At 50.2% G+C, this 19035-nt stretch overlaps 1 protein-coding gene across 7 annotated transcripts; it reads left to right on the top strand.

The window, feature by feature from the left end:
- The first annotated feature begins 8353 nt into the window (after positions 1-8353).
- On the top strand, positions 8354-18997 carry KANK3 (KN motif and ankyrin repeat domains 3). 7 transcript variants are annotated; one of them, XM_023524929.1, is made up of 11 exons: positions 8354-8414; positions 10941-11074; positions 11395-11454; positions 12259-13530; positions 13604-13706; positions 13900-14115; positions 14222-14306; positions 14804-15020; positions 17354-17493; positions 17605-17805; positions 17887-18222. In XM_023524929.1, exons 3-11 carry the CDS (start codon positions 11421-11423, stop codon positions 18103-18105), a joined length of 2487 nt encoding a protein of 828 aa, XP_023380697.1. In that variant the 5' UTR covers positions 8354-8414; positions 10941-11074; positions 11395-11420; the 3' UTR covers positions 18106-18222. The 7 variants fall into 7 exon arrangements, with proteins under 7 accessions (XP_023380697.1, XP_023380698.1, XP_023380696.1 ...); XM_023524930.1 differs by having other exon boundaries at positions 11382-11454; positions 13607-13706; XM_023524928.1 differs by having other exon boundaries at positions 11382-11454; positions 17887-18221.
- Positions 18998-19035: the final 38 nt, after the last annotated feature.

Raw genomic sequence — 19035 nt, 5'->3', positions numbered from 1 at the left:
GCTGAGGGGAGGGCAGCGGGAAGCCTGGGATTGGTGGGGTCTTGGATTAACTAAACTTGGAGACAGGGATAAATTCCAGAGCTATTTCAGGTGATGAACTAGTGGGATGTAGACCAGCTGGATTTGGAGTCTAGGGAGGAGGGTGGAGCCTGTCGCTAGAGACTGGGTTGAAAGATATGCTGCCCTTCGAAGCCCCAACCCAGCAGTCAGCCGTCGGGGTCAGGGGTGTGAGCGTTGAGGGGCAGGCACAATCTCTCTGGGGGTGGCTGGGCGGGGACCTCTCTGGAGTTTCCAGGAGGTCGTTGCACTGGCGAAGAGTGTGAAAGTGGCTCCCAGTGGGTTCAAGTGAGTCCTAGAGTGGCAAGCCTCACCTAGGACAGGGTGGGACAAAGAAAGATCACATTTTCTACCATGAATGGTGTTAAGAATCTGGGGGAAAAGTTATTTAAGAGGTCAAGATAATTGCATCTCTTCCCCTCACCCACCCAATCAAAGTTCCTTCTCCCTGGTCCATATGTCCACACCGGCTGTCTAGTCTGGGACTCTTCCAGGTGCCCTCGGAAATCCTAGATCTCCATGGAGCTCCGATTCACCTTTTGTTCCTTTCGTTCAGTGAACAAGTATTTATTGAACACCTCATGCGTGCCAAGCATTGTTCTAGGCTTTGGGAACCAGGCAGTGTTGAAGACAGACAGAAGTCTTGCACAGGCAGGGCTAATGTTCCAGTGAGGAAAAGACAGACATGGGTAAGAGGATTAGAAGGGAAAAAAATAGCACAGGCTAAGAGGGCTCTTGAGTGGAGAAAGGGGGAAAAGTGGCTCGGGCAGCCTCATTGTGACATTTGAGCAAAGACCAAAAGAGATGAGGAGGAAGCCTCGTGGTCATCTGCGGGAAGAACATTGCAGGCAGATGGAACTGCGGGTGCTGCAGGTGCAAAGACCCGATGCAGGTCAGTGCCTGGTGGAAACGGAATAAGTGAGGGCAGTAGGCGGAGAGAGGAGGTAAAGAAGCGACAGAAACAGGTCCTGCCGGGCCTTGCAGGCCACTGTAAGGATTTCGGTTCTTACATAGGAGACCTATATAGAGGGTCTGAACTGAGGAAGAACCATGTTTTTGCCCCCATATTGGTCCCTCTTTCATCCCTCACCTAGTTACAGCTCCCCCCGGGCTGAAGCCCTGTCTTTCTCACCTCCTAGGTTTCATCACCATCTGGCTCCCTTTCCCCCTCCATCTCTCTCTCACTCCCCATTTTCATCCTATTCAGTGTTTCTAGAAAAGTTAGTACACAACACATGAACACAGAGACATAATACTAATAGCATTCCAAAGTGGCAATGGTCAGAAAAACATAGAAAACAGAGCTTCTGTCTACAAAAGCAGCCCTCTCTCCCTCAAAAGAGAATACCCTAAGGTGGAGAATGGGACCTGTAGGAAGAAACTATGAAACTTTATCAAGAGGTTAACACATATAAGACTTGGATGAATTAACAGGTATATCATGTTTATGGATGAAAGGATTGATCTTATTTTTTAATGCCAATTCTTGCCCAATTAAAGTATGTTTATTGCAGTTTCTATTTTTAAAAACTCAGTGAACTCAAAATGGATCAAGAAACTAAACTTAAGAAACAAGACTATAAAACTCGTAGGAGAAACAAAGGAAATCTTCATGACCTTGGATTTGTCAATGCTTTCTTGGATTTGACACCAAAAGCCCAGGCAACAACAGAAAAAATAGATAAATTAGACTTTATCAAGATTAAAAACTTTTGTGCATCATAGGACGCTATCTGCAGAGTGAAGACAACCCACAAAATGGGAGAGAAAATATATACGATAAGGGCTAAATATCCAAAATATATGAAGAACTCCTACAACTTAAAAATAAAAACCAAATTTAATTCAAAAATGGGCAAAAGACTTGAATAAACATTTCTCCAAAAATGCCCAATAAGCACATGAAAAGATGCCCAACATCACTAGTCATCAGGGAAATGCAAATCTAAACTATAATAAGATGCCACTTCACATCCACAAAAATCGCAATGTTTTTTTTAAATGGTCAGTTTGAAACTAATACAAAAAAAAAAAATGGGTCAGTTTGGTTTCAGGTAACTCTTATAAAATTTTAAAAACCGAAAAATAAGTGTTGGCAAAGATATGATCAAACTGGAACCAATGTGCATTGCAGGTGAGAATGTAAAATGGTGCAGCGGCCACTGTAAAAAACATTTTGGCAGTTCCTCAAAAAATTAAACATAATGAAAATGGTTAAAATGATCAGTTTTATGTTACATATTTTTTACCACCATAAAAATTTCAATGGAACCTGAGAGCTCTGATTCCAAACCACCCACACCAAGACATATTTTAATAAAAGTACTGGACTTTAAAGAAAAATAATAATCTTTTGGGAATCTAGGACAAAAGAGCAAATGATTTATAAGGGAAAGAAAATTTGATTCTCACCAGATTTTTGAGAGTAATGTTTTTTTCTGCAAGAAGAAAATGGAGTGACATGTTTAAAGATATTCTAGGAAAGACAAATGTGAGCTGAGGATTTTACATGCAGCAAAACCGAGTTTCAAATATAAAGGATATAAACTGTTATGAACACGTGAGCACTGAGGGAATATAGTTTCCATGAAGTCTTCTTGAAGATTCTACTCCAGACAAATGATTAGAGAGACGTGAATATAGGACTGGCAGAGAGTGTGAAGCATATAGTTGCTTGTAAAACTGAGACAGGGGAATAACAAGGAAAGAGTACGGTACGTAATGGCAAAATGTGCTCACAGTGTAGATGTGGGGTACAACTATTAAAAAAAGAATGAAATGGGGAGAACATACATAGGCAAAAGATAGTTTTATATCTAAAGGAGAGCTTTGCTGGATATATTATTCTTGGCTGGTAATTCCTTCTACTTAATAGTTTGAATATTTGATTCCACTCCTCTCTTGCTTTTAAGGTTTGTGCTGAGAAGTCTGAAGATTGTTTAATGGGTTTTTCTTTATAGGTTACTGTCTTTCTTCCCTTGGCTTCCTTGAGAATTATTTCTTTGTCATTATTTTTTGACAATTTTAATATAATAGGTCTTGGGGAAGGCCTTTTTCAGTTGAGGTAATTGGGTGTTCTGTTTGCTTCTTCCCTGTGAAGATCCAGCTCATTCCTTAGATTTGGTAAATTTTTGTCAACTATTTATTTGAATGTGCTCTCTATTCCCTTCTCCTTCTCTTTTCCTGCTTGTACACCCATTATTCTTATGTTGTTTTTCCTGATGGTGTCAGATAGTTCTTGTATAGTTCTTTCATTTATTTTATTTTATTTTTTTTTTCATTCTCAGGTCTCTCTCTTCCTTCTGAGTCATTTCCAGATTTCTGTCTTTAATATCACCAATTCTTTCCTCCATCCGGTCAGCTGTATTTCCCAAGCTTGCTATTTCATTATCTCTTTAATGTGTTCTCCATCTCCAGAAGTTCTATTTGGTTTATTTTTAGAGTTTCGGTCTCCTTGCTAAAAAACTCATTTTTTTTTTGGACTCTTTTGATTCTAAGTTCTTGGACTCGTTGATCAAATTTTACTTGCATCTTACCGAGTTTTTTAGAAGAGCAATCCCGAATTCTCTGTCATTTAAATTGCATATTCCTATGTCTTTATTTTCAGGAGATTTTACTCTTTCTTTCTGAGCTGCCTCATCACCTTGCTTGTTTATGGTGTTTGATGGACTATTTCTCTGCCTAGGTTTAAAGGGAGTGTACTCTATTTTTTTTCAAAAAGATTTTATAGAAGTCTCTCTTTAGCCCATTGATAAGAAGGGGTTTTTCTTTTGATTTCCAGTAGGTGGCATCCAAGCCTCTTGGATCCTGCATTCAGGCTAAAAATGATTTTTTTCTCTCTCTCTCTCTCTCGTCTGATTTACAGTATATTCGATCTGCAATCAGATCCCCTTGGTCCTAGCGCCTGTCCAAGGTACGGGCTGTGGTTTAAGTTTCAGCACCATATCTGGGAGAATATAGAGGCGGAGGGAGAGGTGCACTCTGCCTTGGTGGGTGGCAGTTGCTGCTAGTCTCCCCTGTCTTAGCCTCCCGCTTGGCAACGTCAGAGGCTAAGACACAGCTGTTGCCGCTCCGCGCTTAGTTCCCACTCCACTTTCTGCCCCGATCCCTGGGCTCTGCTGCATGGAACTCTCTGATCCCTCAGGCAGGGCTGTTCTGGGATCCAGCAGCAAATTCTCCCCACCTCTCTTGCAGGGAGCTCTGGCTGCATATGGCAGCTCCTTGTTTCTCCTCATCTACTTCCCAGACTCACGCAGTTCCCACTTTTTGAAGCTCTTATGAGCAGATCTCTCAGACTTCCTTGTGTGCGGGTTGGGTGTTATTTGTTGAGTGTTAGATGTTCAGCTTGTTATTATTTCAAGGGGAGAGATCTGGGGAGACCCCTCACTATGCAATACTTCGGATGTCACTCCCCAAAGAGAGAGTTTCAAAGTGCTTTTAGTCACATATTGGTGGGAGCATTGACGTTGTTATTTTGAGACTGTCATGTGTGCAATTTTGATTAAAGCAAATAAATAATTATGAGATACTGTAATTCTGTTTTCTCCTGTGTCCTTGAGAACTAGGATTTTTATGGGAGAAAGGAGAAATGGATAGCAGAATTATTACTGTTAGTTTCCTATGGCTGCTGTAACAAATAGCCATAATCTTAGTGGCTTAAAACAACATTAATATATTATCTTACTTTTTTGAGGTCAGAAGTCCAACATGGGTCTCACTGGGCAAAAACCAAGGTGTCTTTAGGGCTGTGATCCTTCTGGAGGCTCCGGGGAAATAATTCATTTCCTTACCTTTTCCAGCTTATGGAGGCACCTGCGTTCCTGGGCTGGTGGCCCCCCTTCCAGCAAGGACAACAGCAAGGACAACAACCTCTGCTTCTGTTGTCACATCTCCTGCCAGCTCTTTTATTTTTTTTTTATTATTATTATTTATGCCTACAGCACCTGGTCCTCCTAGGTGGTCTCCCATCCAAATACTAACCAGACCTGACTCTGCTTAGCTTCTGAGATCAGACATCGGGCTTATTCAGGGTGGCATGGCCATAGACCATGGACCATGGCTTCACTAGTGCATGAACTCAGGACCTTCTGCATGTAAAGCAGATGTGCTAACCACTACACTATGGAACCACATCCTCCTGTCAACCATTATAAGGACTTTAATATGACATTGGACCCACCCAGATAATCCAGGATAACCTCCCCACCTCAGGATCCTTAACATAATACATCTGCAAGACCCTTTTGCCATGTAAGGTCACATATTCATAGGTTCCAGAGATTAGCATGTGGACATCTTTGGTGGGATATTATTCTATCTACCAAAAAGAGGTTGAGTAAGAATTATGTAGTCCTGAAATTGTATTTGAAAATATCAAAATGAACTTATAAAGTCTTTTATATACCATAAAATGTACAAATATGTATATGTATAATATTTACATATACTATTTTATAATAAGATTGTATAAGACATATCTATATATTATATATACTTACATATAAATTTATTTATAAATATACTATATTTTATTATAATATATTAGAATACTATTATACATTATATTATATCATATCATGCTATATATGATATCATATATTTATATATAATGTAATATAATTATATATCATAATACTATTATACGTTATATTATTTCATTATGATATATATGATATATATCATAGTCATGTGATGTAATATAATATATACATTCCCCCAATTAGCTCTGTTCACTGAAAAAGTCTAGATACAATGACCAACCCTACAGCAAATGAGCATTCCTAGCACACTAACTAGTATATTTCCCACCGAAAAAAAAACACCAGAGTTTCTGCTAGATGCCAAGCCTGGGATAGAATATGTCCAAGATGAGCCTGGAACATATGAGAGAGCAAGAAAACTGTCAGAGACTACCAGAGTCACTTCAAAAAGTTTCAACCTGCAGAGACTCCCACTGGCCAGGTGAGTCCATCGATGAGGATAAGTACAAGGGGTTGGAGCACGACGTATTTCAATCCATAAGCTCACAATGACTTAAAAAACAATAAAAGCCTAATTTATCACCTTCAGAGGATGGTGGGAAATTTATTTATTATTTTGAAAACTGGTATATAAAGTGAAAGAAGCAAGCACTTGTCTTGCCTTTCCCACAGGAATTTCCTCTGGGTAACACACAGGAAGTAAGGGGAAGCATCTGGCAAAGGAAGAATTCTAATAAACGGGTAGGAATGCTGGAGGAAGGTCACTATTTTGCAAACATCAATGGCTTGGCCTCATATAAAGAAGGACGGTTAAAGAATATGAGCCTCCTGGTGAAGGGCATAACACTACTCACAGTGGTGCCAAAGGAATCAAACCTGAGTCTGACCCCAGTTCTAGAACAAACTGCTAATTTGCAGGGCGTACGGAGGACAGAGCAACATACTGAACCCCGACCATGGGAAACACTTTAGGACAAACAGCCTGAGTTGTGCAACTGATTTATCATAAGGAAAGGAAAGGGATGAAAGGGGAACCTTGGAATTAACAGACACTTAAACAACATATCATTTTCTTTTTGAATGGGCAAGACTAAACTACAGTGTCTAGAGATTCATATTTGAGTGATAAGCTATTCAGAAATTGAGGCAGTGATTATTACAAAAGCCACAACAGTGGTTACTTTGTGGAGTAACGAGGCAGTTTGTGACTGGGATGTGGTGTATGGAGGGGCTTCTGCGGTAGCTGGCAATATGTCGACCTGGGTAGGGGTTATAATTATGTTCACTTCCCAGCAGCATTTCTCGAACTCAGCAATATTGATTTTCAAGCCAAATAATCATTTGTTTGGGGGGCTTCCCTGTGCACTGTAAGATGGTTAGCAGCATCCCTGGCCCCCATACACTAGGTGCCAATAACAGCCCTCCCCCCACTCCATCACGACAATCAAAAATGTCTCCAGATATTGCCATATGTCTCCCAAGGGACAAAAATCACCGTGGTTGAGAACTTCCCTTCAATACTCCTTAAGCTTTACATTTATTTTATATGGTTTCTCGAGTCTGGCTCTGTGTGCCTGCATTTTATTTTACAATAAAAATAGTTTTAAAATTCCAATGGAGTTTTCATGAGGAAACTCGACAGAATTCTACATAAAGTTTATCTGCACGAAAAAAAGACAATTGAGTAGCCCAAAATTTTTGTAAAAAGAGGAGCATCAGATATTGAAATATATTCTAAAGCTACGGTAGTTAAAGCAGAGTGGCACTGGAACGAATAATAGAGAAAGGAATCTGGAATGCAATAACGTGCCTCCGCATGGGCTCCATTTGGTCAGATAAAATCTGAGCTGCTTCACATACTCTTTCCTGCCTGTGTCTCCAGGTCCTCCCACCAACAAACTGACCTTTTCAAAGTCTCCCATATATGGAAGTTCCTACTTCTTTTGCACGTCTAGTTTCTCCTATTTGGAGCACTCTTCCTTAAGTGTCGCCCTGCAGCCTGCCTCCCCAGACCCTTCAGGTCAGGGATTTGGCCCTCCTTTCTCCTCTCACAGACTCCAACTTCCACCTGTCAACCCCCTACGATAAACTTTGGCTTGAAAATACGTCTCTGTCTCTGAGATTCGAGGTCCAGGATGGCAGGAATGGTGTCCCTTCAGGGACCTACACAGTGCCACGTACACAGTCAGTGCTCAATAAGTGCTAAAACGATCAGGGGGAAAAAAAACAGTCTATACAGTCACTTTAGATCATAATATATTCCAAACGGGTTCAAATGTTAAATGTAATTTTAAATCATTCTTTCAACGAACATTTACTGAGCACTGACTGTGTGCCTGGGGCACTGGATAAAGCAGTGACCAAAATCAATCAATTCCCTGTCTTAGTGGCGCTGAAACCAGTAGGAGAAACATGTTCAGGGAAGACAGTTTAGGAAGGTGGAACAGCACGTGTGAAGACTCTGCGGTGGGAAGATCCAGGGTCCTGTTACTTCACCCAGACACTGAGACATGAGCACGCAAAGGATCTTCCAAACACGCAAATGCCCCCAGTGACTCTCCCGCTCAGAGTCTTCTCACGGCTCTCTAGTGTCCCGTGGATCATTTCCAAGGTCCTTAGCTCTGCGCTGGGCGCACTTGGCAGCTGCGCTCGGAGCTCCGCCCCACCGGATCTCGGGGACTGTCACTCAAGGCCCCGCCCCCAGATACGCCTCACTCACCGCCCCGGCTCTCTCCGCCTCACCATTGGACAGTTCGGAGAGTGTCGGGCGCTGGTTGGATGGGGTGACCGTCAATTAGGTTTAAGGCCTTGATAACCCGTCCCCAAGCTTCGAGGGGGCGGGCTCGGGTGCAGGCGCGACAGGGGCTTCGGCTTCAGGTAAAGCGCCAGCTTGCGGGGCACAGATACGGGTCCTGGGGTGATCAGGGGACGCCCCGGGAAAGGCGATGAGTTTCCAGCCCCTCTTGCGGGCTCAGAGCGCTGCGACGGGGCGGGCACGGTGTCCTCTGTCTGGGTTCCCTCCCACACCGGGCGCCTCAGGTGGGCAGCGAGCAGAATGGGGGACTCTGGATTCGTGAGATCGCCCTTTCCCCGCCTCTAGAAGCCAAATGGGGGGCTTGTTCTCCCCCTGGCGCCCCAATTGCCTCCGGGACCCTTTCCCTGCTTTCCTCTGGGACAGCTTGGGGACCCGGGGCGAGCCTTTCGCGCTGGATTTGGGTGTGGTGTGCGTGTAGGGGGGAGGTGATACGGAAACAGTGTTGGGGGGGAGGGACGGACGACCTCAGGGCCGGCAGACAATGGGCAGCGGATGGAACCGCCCGGCGGCTTTTCCTGTAGGAAACTGCTCTGTCTCCGCGAGGCCGTCCTGGGGCGGGGGGAGGGTGCAGTGAGGGGGTGACCTGATCTGAGTACCTTCCCCTCCAACCATCCTCGGGCCTCCACTCCCACCTCAGGGGTCTGAGAACTCCACTCCATGGCCTCAAGCCAGAAAATGCCCCCCTCCCCTGGACCGTGATGCTCATTGCCCGCCCCGTCTGCCACCCTTCCGATTTTGTGCTCACAGCTCCTAGTCCTGAAATAGTCCCTGGGGCGGGAGTGGGGGAGTATGGAGTCAGCTCTGACGGCCTAATGAGGGGGCCCCAGGCAGAGGATCCGGATCTAGCGGTGACAGCCCGGGCAGGGAGCGGAGGAGAGAGAAGGGCAACTGCATGCCCTCACTCTGGTGAGGCTGCAGCCCCTGGAGCCACCAGGGGGATGAGCCTGCTCCCCTTATCAGGGACACGCGCGAGTGCAGGCTGGGAAGGTTGGGGAGGGGAGCGCTGTTTCTGGAAGGCCATCAAGTGGAGTGGCAAATGCAGAAATACTGGTAAAACTGTCTGGATTAAAATCCTGCCTTTGACTATAATGTGACCTTGGCCAGGTTACTTATCTGTCTGTGTCTCCATCTCTCCATCTGTATAATGGGAGAAAGGAGAATGATAGTAAGAAAACCTATCTCAGAGAGTTTAGCTAGAATTTTTTTAAAAAATTAATTTGCTTAGAATAGAAGCTGGTCCATACAAAATAGAAAAAAAACATTTGTTTTTATTATTATTTACCATTCTTGGAGCATCTACCTATTTCTCAGCCCAGCCTCTGAGTCCAGCTGCTACAGCTGGTTTAGGTCTTAGGGATGGCCCACAGCTGTTCTTTGAGTCCCTAGTGCCTCAGATTTGGGTGTTGCTAGGTCACTTGGGGAGGGGGCTGACTCCGAGTCACACAGCGAGCTGTGTGTGAGGCAGACCAGGATCCCTAAAGCCTCACTCTGGCTTTTTCTATGACCCAACTCTTCTCTGGCAGCTTCCTAAAAACAAGTCCTGAGAGGTACTGGCTGTCCTCTGTGATGACTGGCTGTCCTGCTGGCCCGCCCTTTGCAGCTGGTGTGAGGGGACAGGAAACAGCTGCTTTGGGACTGAAAGGGGCCCCGCCTGGCCTTGGGGTGGGGGAAGTCAAAGATCCAGGCTGGACAAAGGAGATGAGTGGGAGGGTCCCTCCAGCAGTGGAGCAGGGTGAATCAGGTGGACAGATGGATGCCCAATAGCTGGTTGGTGTCAGGCATGCAGGTGGTCATCAGGAGTGCGAGAGGCTGGAACGGGTGACCAGGAAGCACAGATCTGGTTAGCACAGATGAGCAGCGGGGCAGGGAGAGTACAGATTGGGTCTGGCATGTATCTGCCAGTGGAAGGCTAGGCAGGCAAGAGGTTCCCAGAAAATGCAAGCAAGATATAATTGCGCATATGAATTTTTACCAAGGTCACTTGTGAGACCCTTGCTCAGACCAGAGCCCAGTCTGAGTGTTTCCCATAAGCAACTGATTTACTTTGTGTCTTAGTTTCTCCATTTGGAAAATGCGAATAATAATATATACCTTGCATAATTGTACAGAGTTACATTTATTCAGGCAGAGTATACAGTAGGCCCTTCTCTGAAGATTTTTCATGTGGGCTCTTCAAAGCTCCATCTTTCTCACCCTATGCTTTCTGAATCAAAGTTCTGAAGCCAATATTTGTCCTTGTTAAATATCACATTATAAGATGTGGCCCAGTTTCTTAGAACCTCCATCATGTCACTTGAAGAGTTACTCTCCCTCCAGCCCCAGGCATAGCTGCAGCTCTGACAACCTGGGGGCTTGTGGTTCCATTACAAGCCAAGAGCAGAGCCCTGTGGCACTCCACTAGAGACATTCCAGAGAGACAGGTATCCATTGATTTGTATCCCTGGTGCATCTGGCCCACAACTCTTTCCTACAAGGATCTCACAAGTGACCTTGGTAAATTCATATGCGCAATTATATCTTGTTTGCATTTGTCTAAGGAAACAAATCAAGTGACCCTGTTTGTTTTGTTGTTGTTTTTTAATCTGCAGAATCTGACCAGATGAGTTCTTAATGAGCCCATGAAAGGCTTCCAACTCTGGCCTTCCTCTTCTGAAGGTTCACATTCCACTTCTTTGAGCATTAATTTCTGATTTTCCCCAGGGATTGACAGAAAACTCAGCAGGTCTGGAATGACACCCATCCCCACCCCCACCCCTGTTCTCAGCTATTCCGTTCTCTTGATCACTTTCCTCTCTTCTTTTTGTGCCCTTCTTGCCTCCTGTTGCCCAGAAGGCTAAAGTCTGGCACCTGGGGGTCCCCACATTCATTCATTCAAAAGTTTCAAGTCCTGTTGAGGGAGGAGGGAGGAGAGGGCAGTGTGGGGGTGGGTTATTGGAGAGGAACTCTTAGGTCTGTTTACTCAGAATCCAGGCTGACCCCAGAGGCACAGCCAGAGGAACAGGGCCTGACTCCCCCCTCACCCACTTTAGGGGCCTTTTTCAGGGTGTCTGGTGGCTACTCCAGGAAACATGGCCAAGTTTGCCCTGAATCAGAAGTTGCCTGGTGAGTGTACGAAATGGGATACATGTGTGTGCATAGATCCAGACTTCATGCAGTTCCTTCCTTTGCATAGTGGCCAGAGAGGCCTTTCTATGTGTCCATTAGGTAATATCTTGGCCCTGATTAAAACCCTCCTGTGCCGCCCTATCACGTGTGGAATATAATCCAACTCCTCATGGTGGCTCAGGACCCCCCGCCCCCTGTCTGGACCCAGCCTACCTCTCCTACTCCTCTTCCCTCTCCCTTCCATCACTCTGCTCTGGATACCCTCACCTCCACCCCTCTGTTACTCCAGCCCACTGATGCTCTCTCCGCCCCAGGGACTTTGCATGGGCTATTTTCTTTTAGCAACCTTATGTCCCCAGCTGATTCCTCATCATTCAGGGCTCAACTTATAAGTTCCCTCCTCAGGAAACCTGCCCTGACAACCAGAGCCAAAGTCACTACTTTTCCACTTATTCTCTATTTCATCTTATTGCCCAAAGTACCATTTGTAATGATCGTGTTTATCTGTTTCCTACAAGAGGACAGGGATGTTTGTCTGTCTTGTTCGCTGCTGTGTCCCCAGCGCCTAGAAAAGTGCTTGGCACATAGTAGACACTCAGTAAACGTGTTTGCGTGACTATTTGGGTGCAGATAGGCATTTGAACCTCTGGTGTGCGTGTGCGAAACGGCAGGTGTGCATGCAAGCTTTGGTGCTGGCGGAGCCCGGAAGGCGTATCGTGGTGGAGTGGGGGATGCGCTATTTATCCAGTCGATCCGGCGTCCCCCGGCCTGACACCCCTCATGTCCCTATCATGCCTGCAGACCTGGGCGACCCTCTCCTGTACCCTGGCCCGATTGGAGGCGCCCGCAGCCCGAGCTCACCCTACACGGTGGAGACGCCTTATGGCTTCCACTTGGACCTGGACTTCCTCAAATACGTGGAGGAGCTGGAGCGCGGTCCCGTCGCCCGCCGCGCCCCAGGTCCCCCACCAGCGCGCCGCTCCCGCACTCCCGGGGCTGGCCTCGCGGGCGCGCGCAGCCCAGGGGCTTGGACATCCAGCGAGTCCTTGGCTAGTGATGACGGGGGAGCGTCGGGCGCACTCTCCCCGGGCGTGCCCACGGGGTTCCTGCTGCTGCCGCCTCTATCACCGCGCGCGCCGGTGCGCAATCCGCGAGTTGAGAACACGCTCCTGGAGACCAGCCGGCGGCTGGAGTTGGCGCAGGCGCACGAGCGCGCGCTCAGCCCGCGCGTGTCCGGCCGCAGCAGCCCAGCCCCAGGCTCCGCCCCCAACCCCGCCCCTACCTCGCCCGGCCCAGTGCAACTGCAGCTGGTGCGCGAGCAAATGGCCACGGCGCTGCGGCGCTTGCGCGAGCTGGAGGACCAGGCGCGCGCGCTGCCTGAGCTGCAGGAGCAGGTGCGCGCGCTGCGCGCCGAGAAGGCACGGCTGCTGGCTAGGCGCCCGCACTCGGAACCCGACGGGGAAATCGAGGCGCGCCCGGACAAGCTCGCTCAGCTGCGGCGGCTCACCGAGCGCTTGGCTACGTCTGAGCGCGGCGTTCGTGCCAGGGCCTGCCCTCAGGCCGATGGCCCGGACGAAGAGGCTCCAATGCGCAGCGAGGGCGCACTCCAGGTCGACAGGGCGGTGGGGACCCCCGACGGGGCGCCCCAGATGCGGGAGGCGGGAACCCAGTCCGTGCGGGGGACCCAAGAGGCGGGAACCCAGGCAGTGCAGGAGACCCAGGAGGCCAGCGTGGAGGCGGCCCCCGAGACTCTTGAGGCGGACACGTGGGTTACCGAGGCGCTACTGGGGCTGCCGGTGGCCGCCGAGCGCGAGCTGGAGCTACTGCGTACCAGCCTGGAGCATCAGCGCGGGGTGAGCGAGCTCCTCAGAGGTCGGCTGCGCGAGCTGGAGGAGGCCCGCGAGGCTGCAGAGGAGGAGGCAGCTGCCCGGCTTCAGCCGTGCGAAGCTGCCACCCAGACCCCGTGGTGTTGTGCTGAGAAGGCCACGCAGACGGAGCCCCCCGAGGAGGCTCCTTCCCTGACGCAGAACCCTCCCGGGCCCACGGATGGGAACAGAGCCGTGGCGCCCGTGGGTGAGTCCCGACCCCTCGCGGAGACCTAGCTCGCTGGCCTCGGGACTCGAACTCAGCGCCCTCATCTGATCTCCAGGCATCCTCAAGTCCATCATGAAGAGGAGAGACAATACACCTGGCGCCCAGCCCAGCCCCGGACCAAAAAGCCTACAGTTTGTTGGGGTCCTCAATGGAGAGTGAGCACTTTCCCTTTCCCCAAGGCAGCATCTGCGGGAACATGGACTAGGGGCTGAGAACTAGCTCTGCCTCTCGCTCGCAGCGCGGTCTTGGCAAGCCTGTTTCCTTATCAGGGAAATGGGGATAGCCACTTGCCCCCCCCCCCAGAGGACTTCATAACGAGCCCACATACGCCTCCCACCCTGTCGCCAGGTATGAGAGCTCATCCAGCGAGGACGGCAGCGACGGCGACAGCGAAGACGGCGACAGCGAAGACGACGTTGCCGAGCCCCGGAGGAGGAGCAGCAGCTCGGGCTCCGGGGACGACAGCGGCGGGGGATCCGACTCTGGCACCCCCAGCCCTCACAGCGGCGAGAATGCCCGGGACCCAGAGCCGGAGGCAGAGCCTCAGCCGGGTGCGCAGAGGAGGTGAGCGGCGCCGGAGACACGGAGTGGGGACGGTTGTTCTCTTTCCAGCCCCGAGCCCTCACGCCCACCCCTACCCCTTCTGAGCCTCTCCTGGCATCCTCAGTAGGTGCGAGCTGAGTCCGCGATTGAGGGAGGCGTGCGCAACGCTGTACCGGCAGCTGAGTCAGCCGCATGGAGCCTCCCGCGACGGCGTGAGTGCGAGAACGGACCTTCACAGATGCAGCCCTGGGCCCGCCAGGGACCTCCCCTGACTCTTTAAGGGAAGCGCGTTGGGTTGCCTAGAGTTGGAGTCCTGAGTTCTGTCCCCTCGAGCCCGGGACCTCTACCAATCTCACGCCCTCCAACGGGACAGAGCTGATTTTTCCCTGGTTCTCCCAAAGGATCCCGCTGCAAGCAGACCCAAGCCCCAGGCCCTCTCCCGGACTCCCCAAAGACAAGCGCCCACCGCCTTCCTCCACTCCAGTTCTCCCACAGGCTTTTCCCCAGAAGGGGAAGACCGTTGTCCCCCGCGATCCCGGGACCCACAATGACTGTACTCCTGCCTCCAAAGGGGTGCGGCCCCATGAGTCCCCACGTCCCCCCTCAGACAAACAGTAACGATACTTCCCTGCCTGGATTCACACCCACGCCCACGCCCTCCCTGCTGCGGGGCCCAGACCATCGCTGACGCTTTCCCCCATCTCGGCAGGGCGCGGCGCGCCTAGTGGCCCAGGAGTGGTTTCGAGTGTCAAGCCAGCGGCGCTCGCGGGCGGAGCCCGTAGCCGGGGTCCTGAGCGCGGTGGCGCGCCTGGGACCCGAGCTGCTGGCACACGTGGTGAACCTGGCGGATGGCAACGGGAACACAGCCCTGCACTACAGCGTGTCCCATGGGAACCTGGCCATCTCGAGCTTGCTGCTGGATACGGGTCAGCATGGAGGAAGGGTGGGCAAGGCACCAGGCAGTAGGGGGTGGGGGGAGCAAGGAAAGATGGGCCTGGGCAGGTCCCAGCTGGCAGAACCTGGAGAAGAATGCAGAGAAGGGTTTGCCAGGCAGATGGCACCACCGGCGCTTTGTTGGGGGTTTCAGGATCCACCGTGGATGGGTTGACCTCTCTGAGCTCTGCCCTGACTGGACTCTTTGCTGCCGGAGAGAATTTCAGATTTTTGGATTATGTCGACCTAAATTCAAGGAAATTATTTAATCTCACCAGCTTTAGCTTCCTCCCTGGGCAGCTGTGATAACACTCATAAAACAGTGTCAGGCATGCAGTAGGCAGTCAGTCAATGGTCACCATGCCACTGTCCCTCAATCTCCGACCCTGGTGCTCACCCGGTTCCTGAGCCTCAACGTCCAGCCACCTTCCTCTCCAGTCTTGAAGGAAGGTACTCACTGGTCAGGGCTGTGACTGCCCTCCCAGGCTGGGGTCCTGCACTGGCTCAGTTTCACATTTTTCTGTCACCTGTTTGTTACTAGTTCATCCCCTGCCTCTGGAGCTGATAACAGCCCCAAGTGTTGATAAGCCCAGACATGTACTGAGAGCCTATCAGGTACCAGTGCAGTGTTGGGGTGGGGGTGGGCCACCCACATAGAGGTGCTTTCCCCATGGGACTCACAGTAGAGGGGACAGTAGACAAACCAACTGCTCACTAAGAACCCATCTGGGTTCCCTCCTTCAGATCTAGTAACCTCTGGGGTTTGCCCTTGGAGGCCTCTCAATCTAACTGCAGCTGAGATGGGCCCCCTGTCCCCTACTCCAAACACACCGATCTGTCCATTCCCTGCAGGTCTTGGTGACCAGAGGTAGGGCACAGCTACTCAGGGCTGGTCAGGTAGCTGGGGCTTGAGAGGAGGGAATGATGCATGAATTTGAAAGATATTTCCTGGACATCTGCCTTAAAGAGGATTGGGGCTGTGGCAGGTGGCAAGACAGGCATGGCCATCATTTGCAAGAGGCCTAAGGCTTCTGGGACCCCTTTATTCCCTGTATTTGAACTCTCATTCAGCTCCAACTCCCCAGACCTTGCCCTGCGCCTTCTGGTTCTCACATAGTTCATCATCAGGATCCTCTGTGCCAGGGGTCCCCAACTCCCGGGCCGTGGACCAGTACTGGTCTGTGGCTTGTTAGGAACTGGGTTGCACAGCAGGTGAGCGGCGGACATCATCAGGCACCAGATTCTTGTAAGAGCATCAGTCCCTGGTGCCAAAAAGGTTTGAGACGGCTGCCCTATGCCCCTACCTGCTTACTGTCATGTCGACTTGACATGACCACCCCCAGGACCAAGCCCTCAATGACCCTTCACGTAGGGGCTGTTTCTTTTCCTATCCCTCTAACCTCCTTGCTTCAGTTCCCTGAGCTGCTCCTCTCTTCACCTTGACTACATCAGCCTTACTTTTAAGGTCACCCAAAGACCCTGATGTTACCAGTACATACGCTCCCTCCATAACCTCACTCCTCAGCACCCCTCTTCACAACTCTCACCTTGCAGCGTATCTCCTGTTCCCCAATTCCAGTAATCCTCAGACCTTTTGGGTCCGTTATCCATCACCCCCACCCTATCTCCTTGGACACTACGCATATGGGATTACGGTCTATCATGATGACCTCATCTTAACATGATTACATTTGCAAAGACCCTATTTCCAAATAAGGTCACATCCACAGTGCTGGGCCTTAGGACTTCACATCTTTTTGGGGTACAATTCAATCTTTAATAACAGGCTTGGAAAGGGAGAGGATTCCAGGGGAAGAAACGGAAATTAGCTATCAGAGAGCCTCAGAGGCCATGGTGGACAACAGCCTGTACCCCAGGAGCAATGTGAGACTGGGCCAACTTTCTTGGGATCTGCTTCTGGCTGCTGCATGGAAATTGGAGGGGATTCAGACCAAGGTGGATCAGTTGACACATTTCTCTGGGGGAGCAATAATGGTAGCTTGGGAGGTAGACCAATACCTGGCACCTAACACATGCCAGGTATTGCTCTAGTTACTAGAGGGATACAATAGCGAACAAAACCAAGTCCCAAAACCAGTCTGAAGTAGGGAGGCGAGGGAAGGCTTCACTGAGATTTGAGAACCTTAAAGTGAGGGAGAAGCCAAATGGCTCTTGGGGGAAGAAACTTGTAGGCAAAGGGCACCGTGAATTCATGACCCATGGCGAACCACCCCATTACACAGATAAACCTGACACTGGAAGAGGTGAGCGGACCAGGTTGGGCTAGGAAATGTGGCTCTTCTCAATTGACTGATCTCTTTCCCAGGGGTCTGCAAGGTTGATCGACAGAATAGAGCAGGCTACTCAGCCCTCATGTTGGCTGCGCTTACCTCCGTGGGTTGCGAGGACATGAGTGTGGTCGACAGACTCTTCCGCATGGGTGATGTCAATGCCAAGGCCAGCCAGGTGCGTGGACACCCTCCCTAAGTCCAGGTGTCACTTCAAGAGCCAACACTGTCTGACTTCCCTTCCCCCAAAGGCCACTGCAGCCCTGTCCCCTTATTTCCTACTCCCCAGACGGGGCAGACAGCTCTTATGCTGGCCATCAGCCATGGGCGACAGGACATGGTAGCAGCCCTGCTAGAATGTGGGGCAGATGTCAACGCACAAGATGCAGATGGGGCCACAGCACTGATGTGTGCCAGTGAGTATGGGCGCCTGGACACTGTCCGGTTGCTGCTGGCCCAGCCAGGCTGTGACCCTGCTCTCCTGGATAATGTGAGTCAATGGGACTAGGGGAGGGTGTGGCAGGGTACTCAGGCCTCGGTTCAGGGACCTAACTGTCCCTATTATCCTCAGGAGGGCACAAGCGCCCTGGCCATGGCCTTGGAAGCCGAGCAGGATGAGGTGGCTGCTCTGCTGCATGCCCACCTGAGCTCAGCCCAGCCTGGTCCCCTGGTGAGTGCAGCCCTAAGCAGCCAAGCTTTCCAGCAGCACACTTGGGGAGGCTACCAATTATGTCCTAGGAAGGCCTCCCTGCTCCCAGGGGAGCAACAGGGAGGGGAAACCCCGGTCTAAATCTCCGAGACACAACTCCATTTTACAGGTCATGAGCCTGAGCCCTGCAAAAGGAAAGTGACCTATGATCAGAGAACTGTTAGACTTTGTCAGTGAACTCCTGTTACTGCCTCCGGAGAGACTCATGGCAAAGGAATTAGGGACCCTCTGGAGTTAGGCTCAGTGGGGGAAGAAGATGCAGGCTCCCTGCAAGGCACAGAGCCTCAGAACTGGAAACTGGATGAGTTTACCAGCAGCAGATAGGGAGGGGAACACTCAGTGTGTCCCCAAGGGGGGAACTTATACTCAAAAGGCAACTGCCAGGCTGTTCTCAGCAGCTGCAGTTAAACTCAATCAGCCTACCCATTCTGCTCTCTCCTGTAGAGATGTGGGAAAAGAAGGTGTGGAGGTCAAGTGCCTCTTCCAGGTCAAATGGGGCAAAGGCAGAATTCAAACCAGGCAGCCTGGCTCCACTTTATGGGTAGGGTTCCTCCTCAGACATGACCACAATGGAGAGGACCAAGACCTCCACTAGGTTAAGCATACCTGAGTCTGAGAGGGCTAAAACCCACAGCATCCTACTCACAAGAACCTGTGGGACATCCCCCCTCCCCCGCCCTCCTCTTTCTATCACTAGTCATCCCCTGAACCTGCCACAGCCATGCCTGGTGAAAGAGGAAGCAGTGACAATGAAGAGGACCCCCAGTCTCAGTGAGTGGCCTGGCACAATGGACTTTGATGGGGATGAAGAGATCTTTCCCTCCTCCACCTCAGCCGCTGGGGCACAGCAAAGGCCAGGGTCTGCTGTTCAGATGCTAGCCTTGGCCCAACCTTCTTCCCTAATAAAACATTCCTAGCTAAATTTGTGTCATTTTAGGGGCACATACAAACATATGGTTCCCTCCCCTCAAACAGAAAATGCCTCGTTGAGGAAGAACCTCGCCTCAGATT

The sequence above is a fragment of the Pteropus vampyrus genome, unplaced genomic scaffold, assembly GCF_000151845.1.
Source record: "Pteropus vampyrus isolate Shadow unplaced genomic scaffold, Pvam_2.0 Scaffold510, whole genome shotgun sequence".
Taxonomy (NCBI): domain Eukaryota; kingdom Metazoa; phylum Chordata; class Mammalia; order Chiroptera; family Pteropodidae; genus Pteropus; species Pteropus vampyrus.
This window is presented reverse-complemented; position numbering and strand designations above follow the sequence as displayed.

Bases quoted from the DNA above. Each gene is read 5' to 3' on its own strand.
- KANK3 (XM_023524925.1), top strand. From the start codon at position 12,135: ATGCAAGCTTTGGTGCTGGCGGAGCCCGGAAGGCGTATCGTGGTGGAG. The intron at 14,307-14,803 runs GTGAGTGCGAGA...CCATCTCGGCAG, and splicing joins ATGGAGCCTCCCGCGACGGC to GGCGCGGCGCGCCTAGTGGC. The intron at 17,806-17,886 runs GTGAGTCAATGG...TATTATCCTCAG, and splicing joins ACCCTGCTCTCCTGGATAAT to GAGGGCACAAGCGCCCTGGC.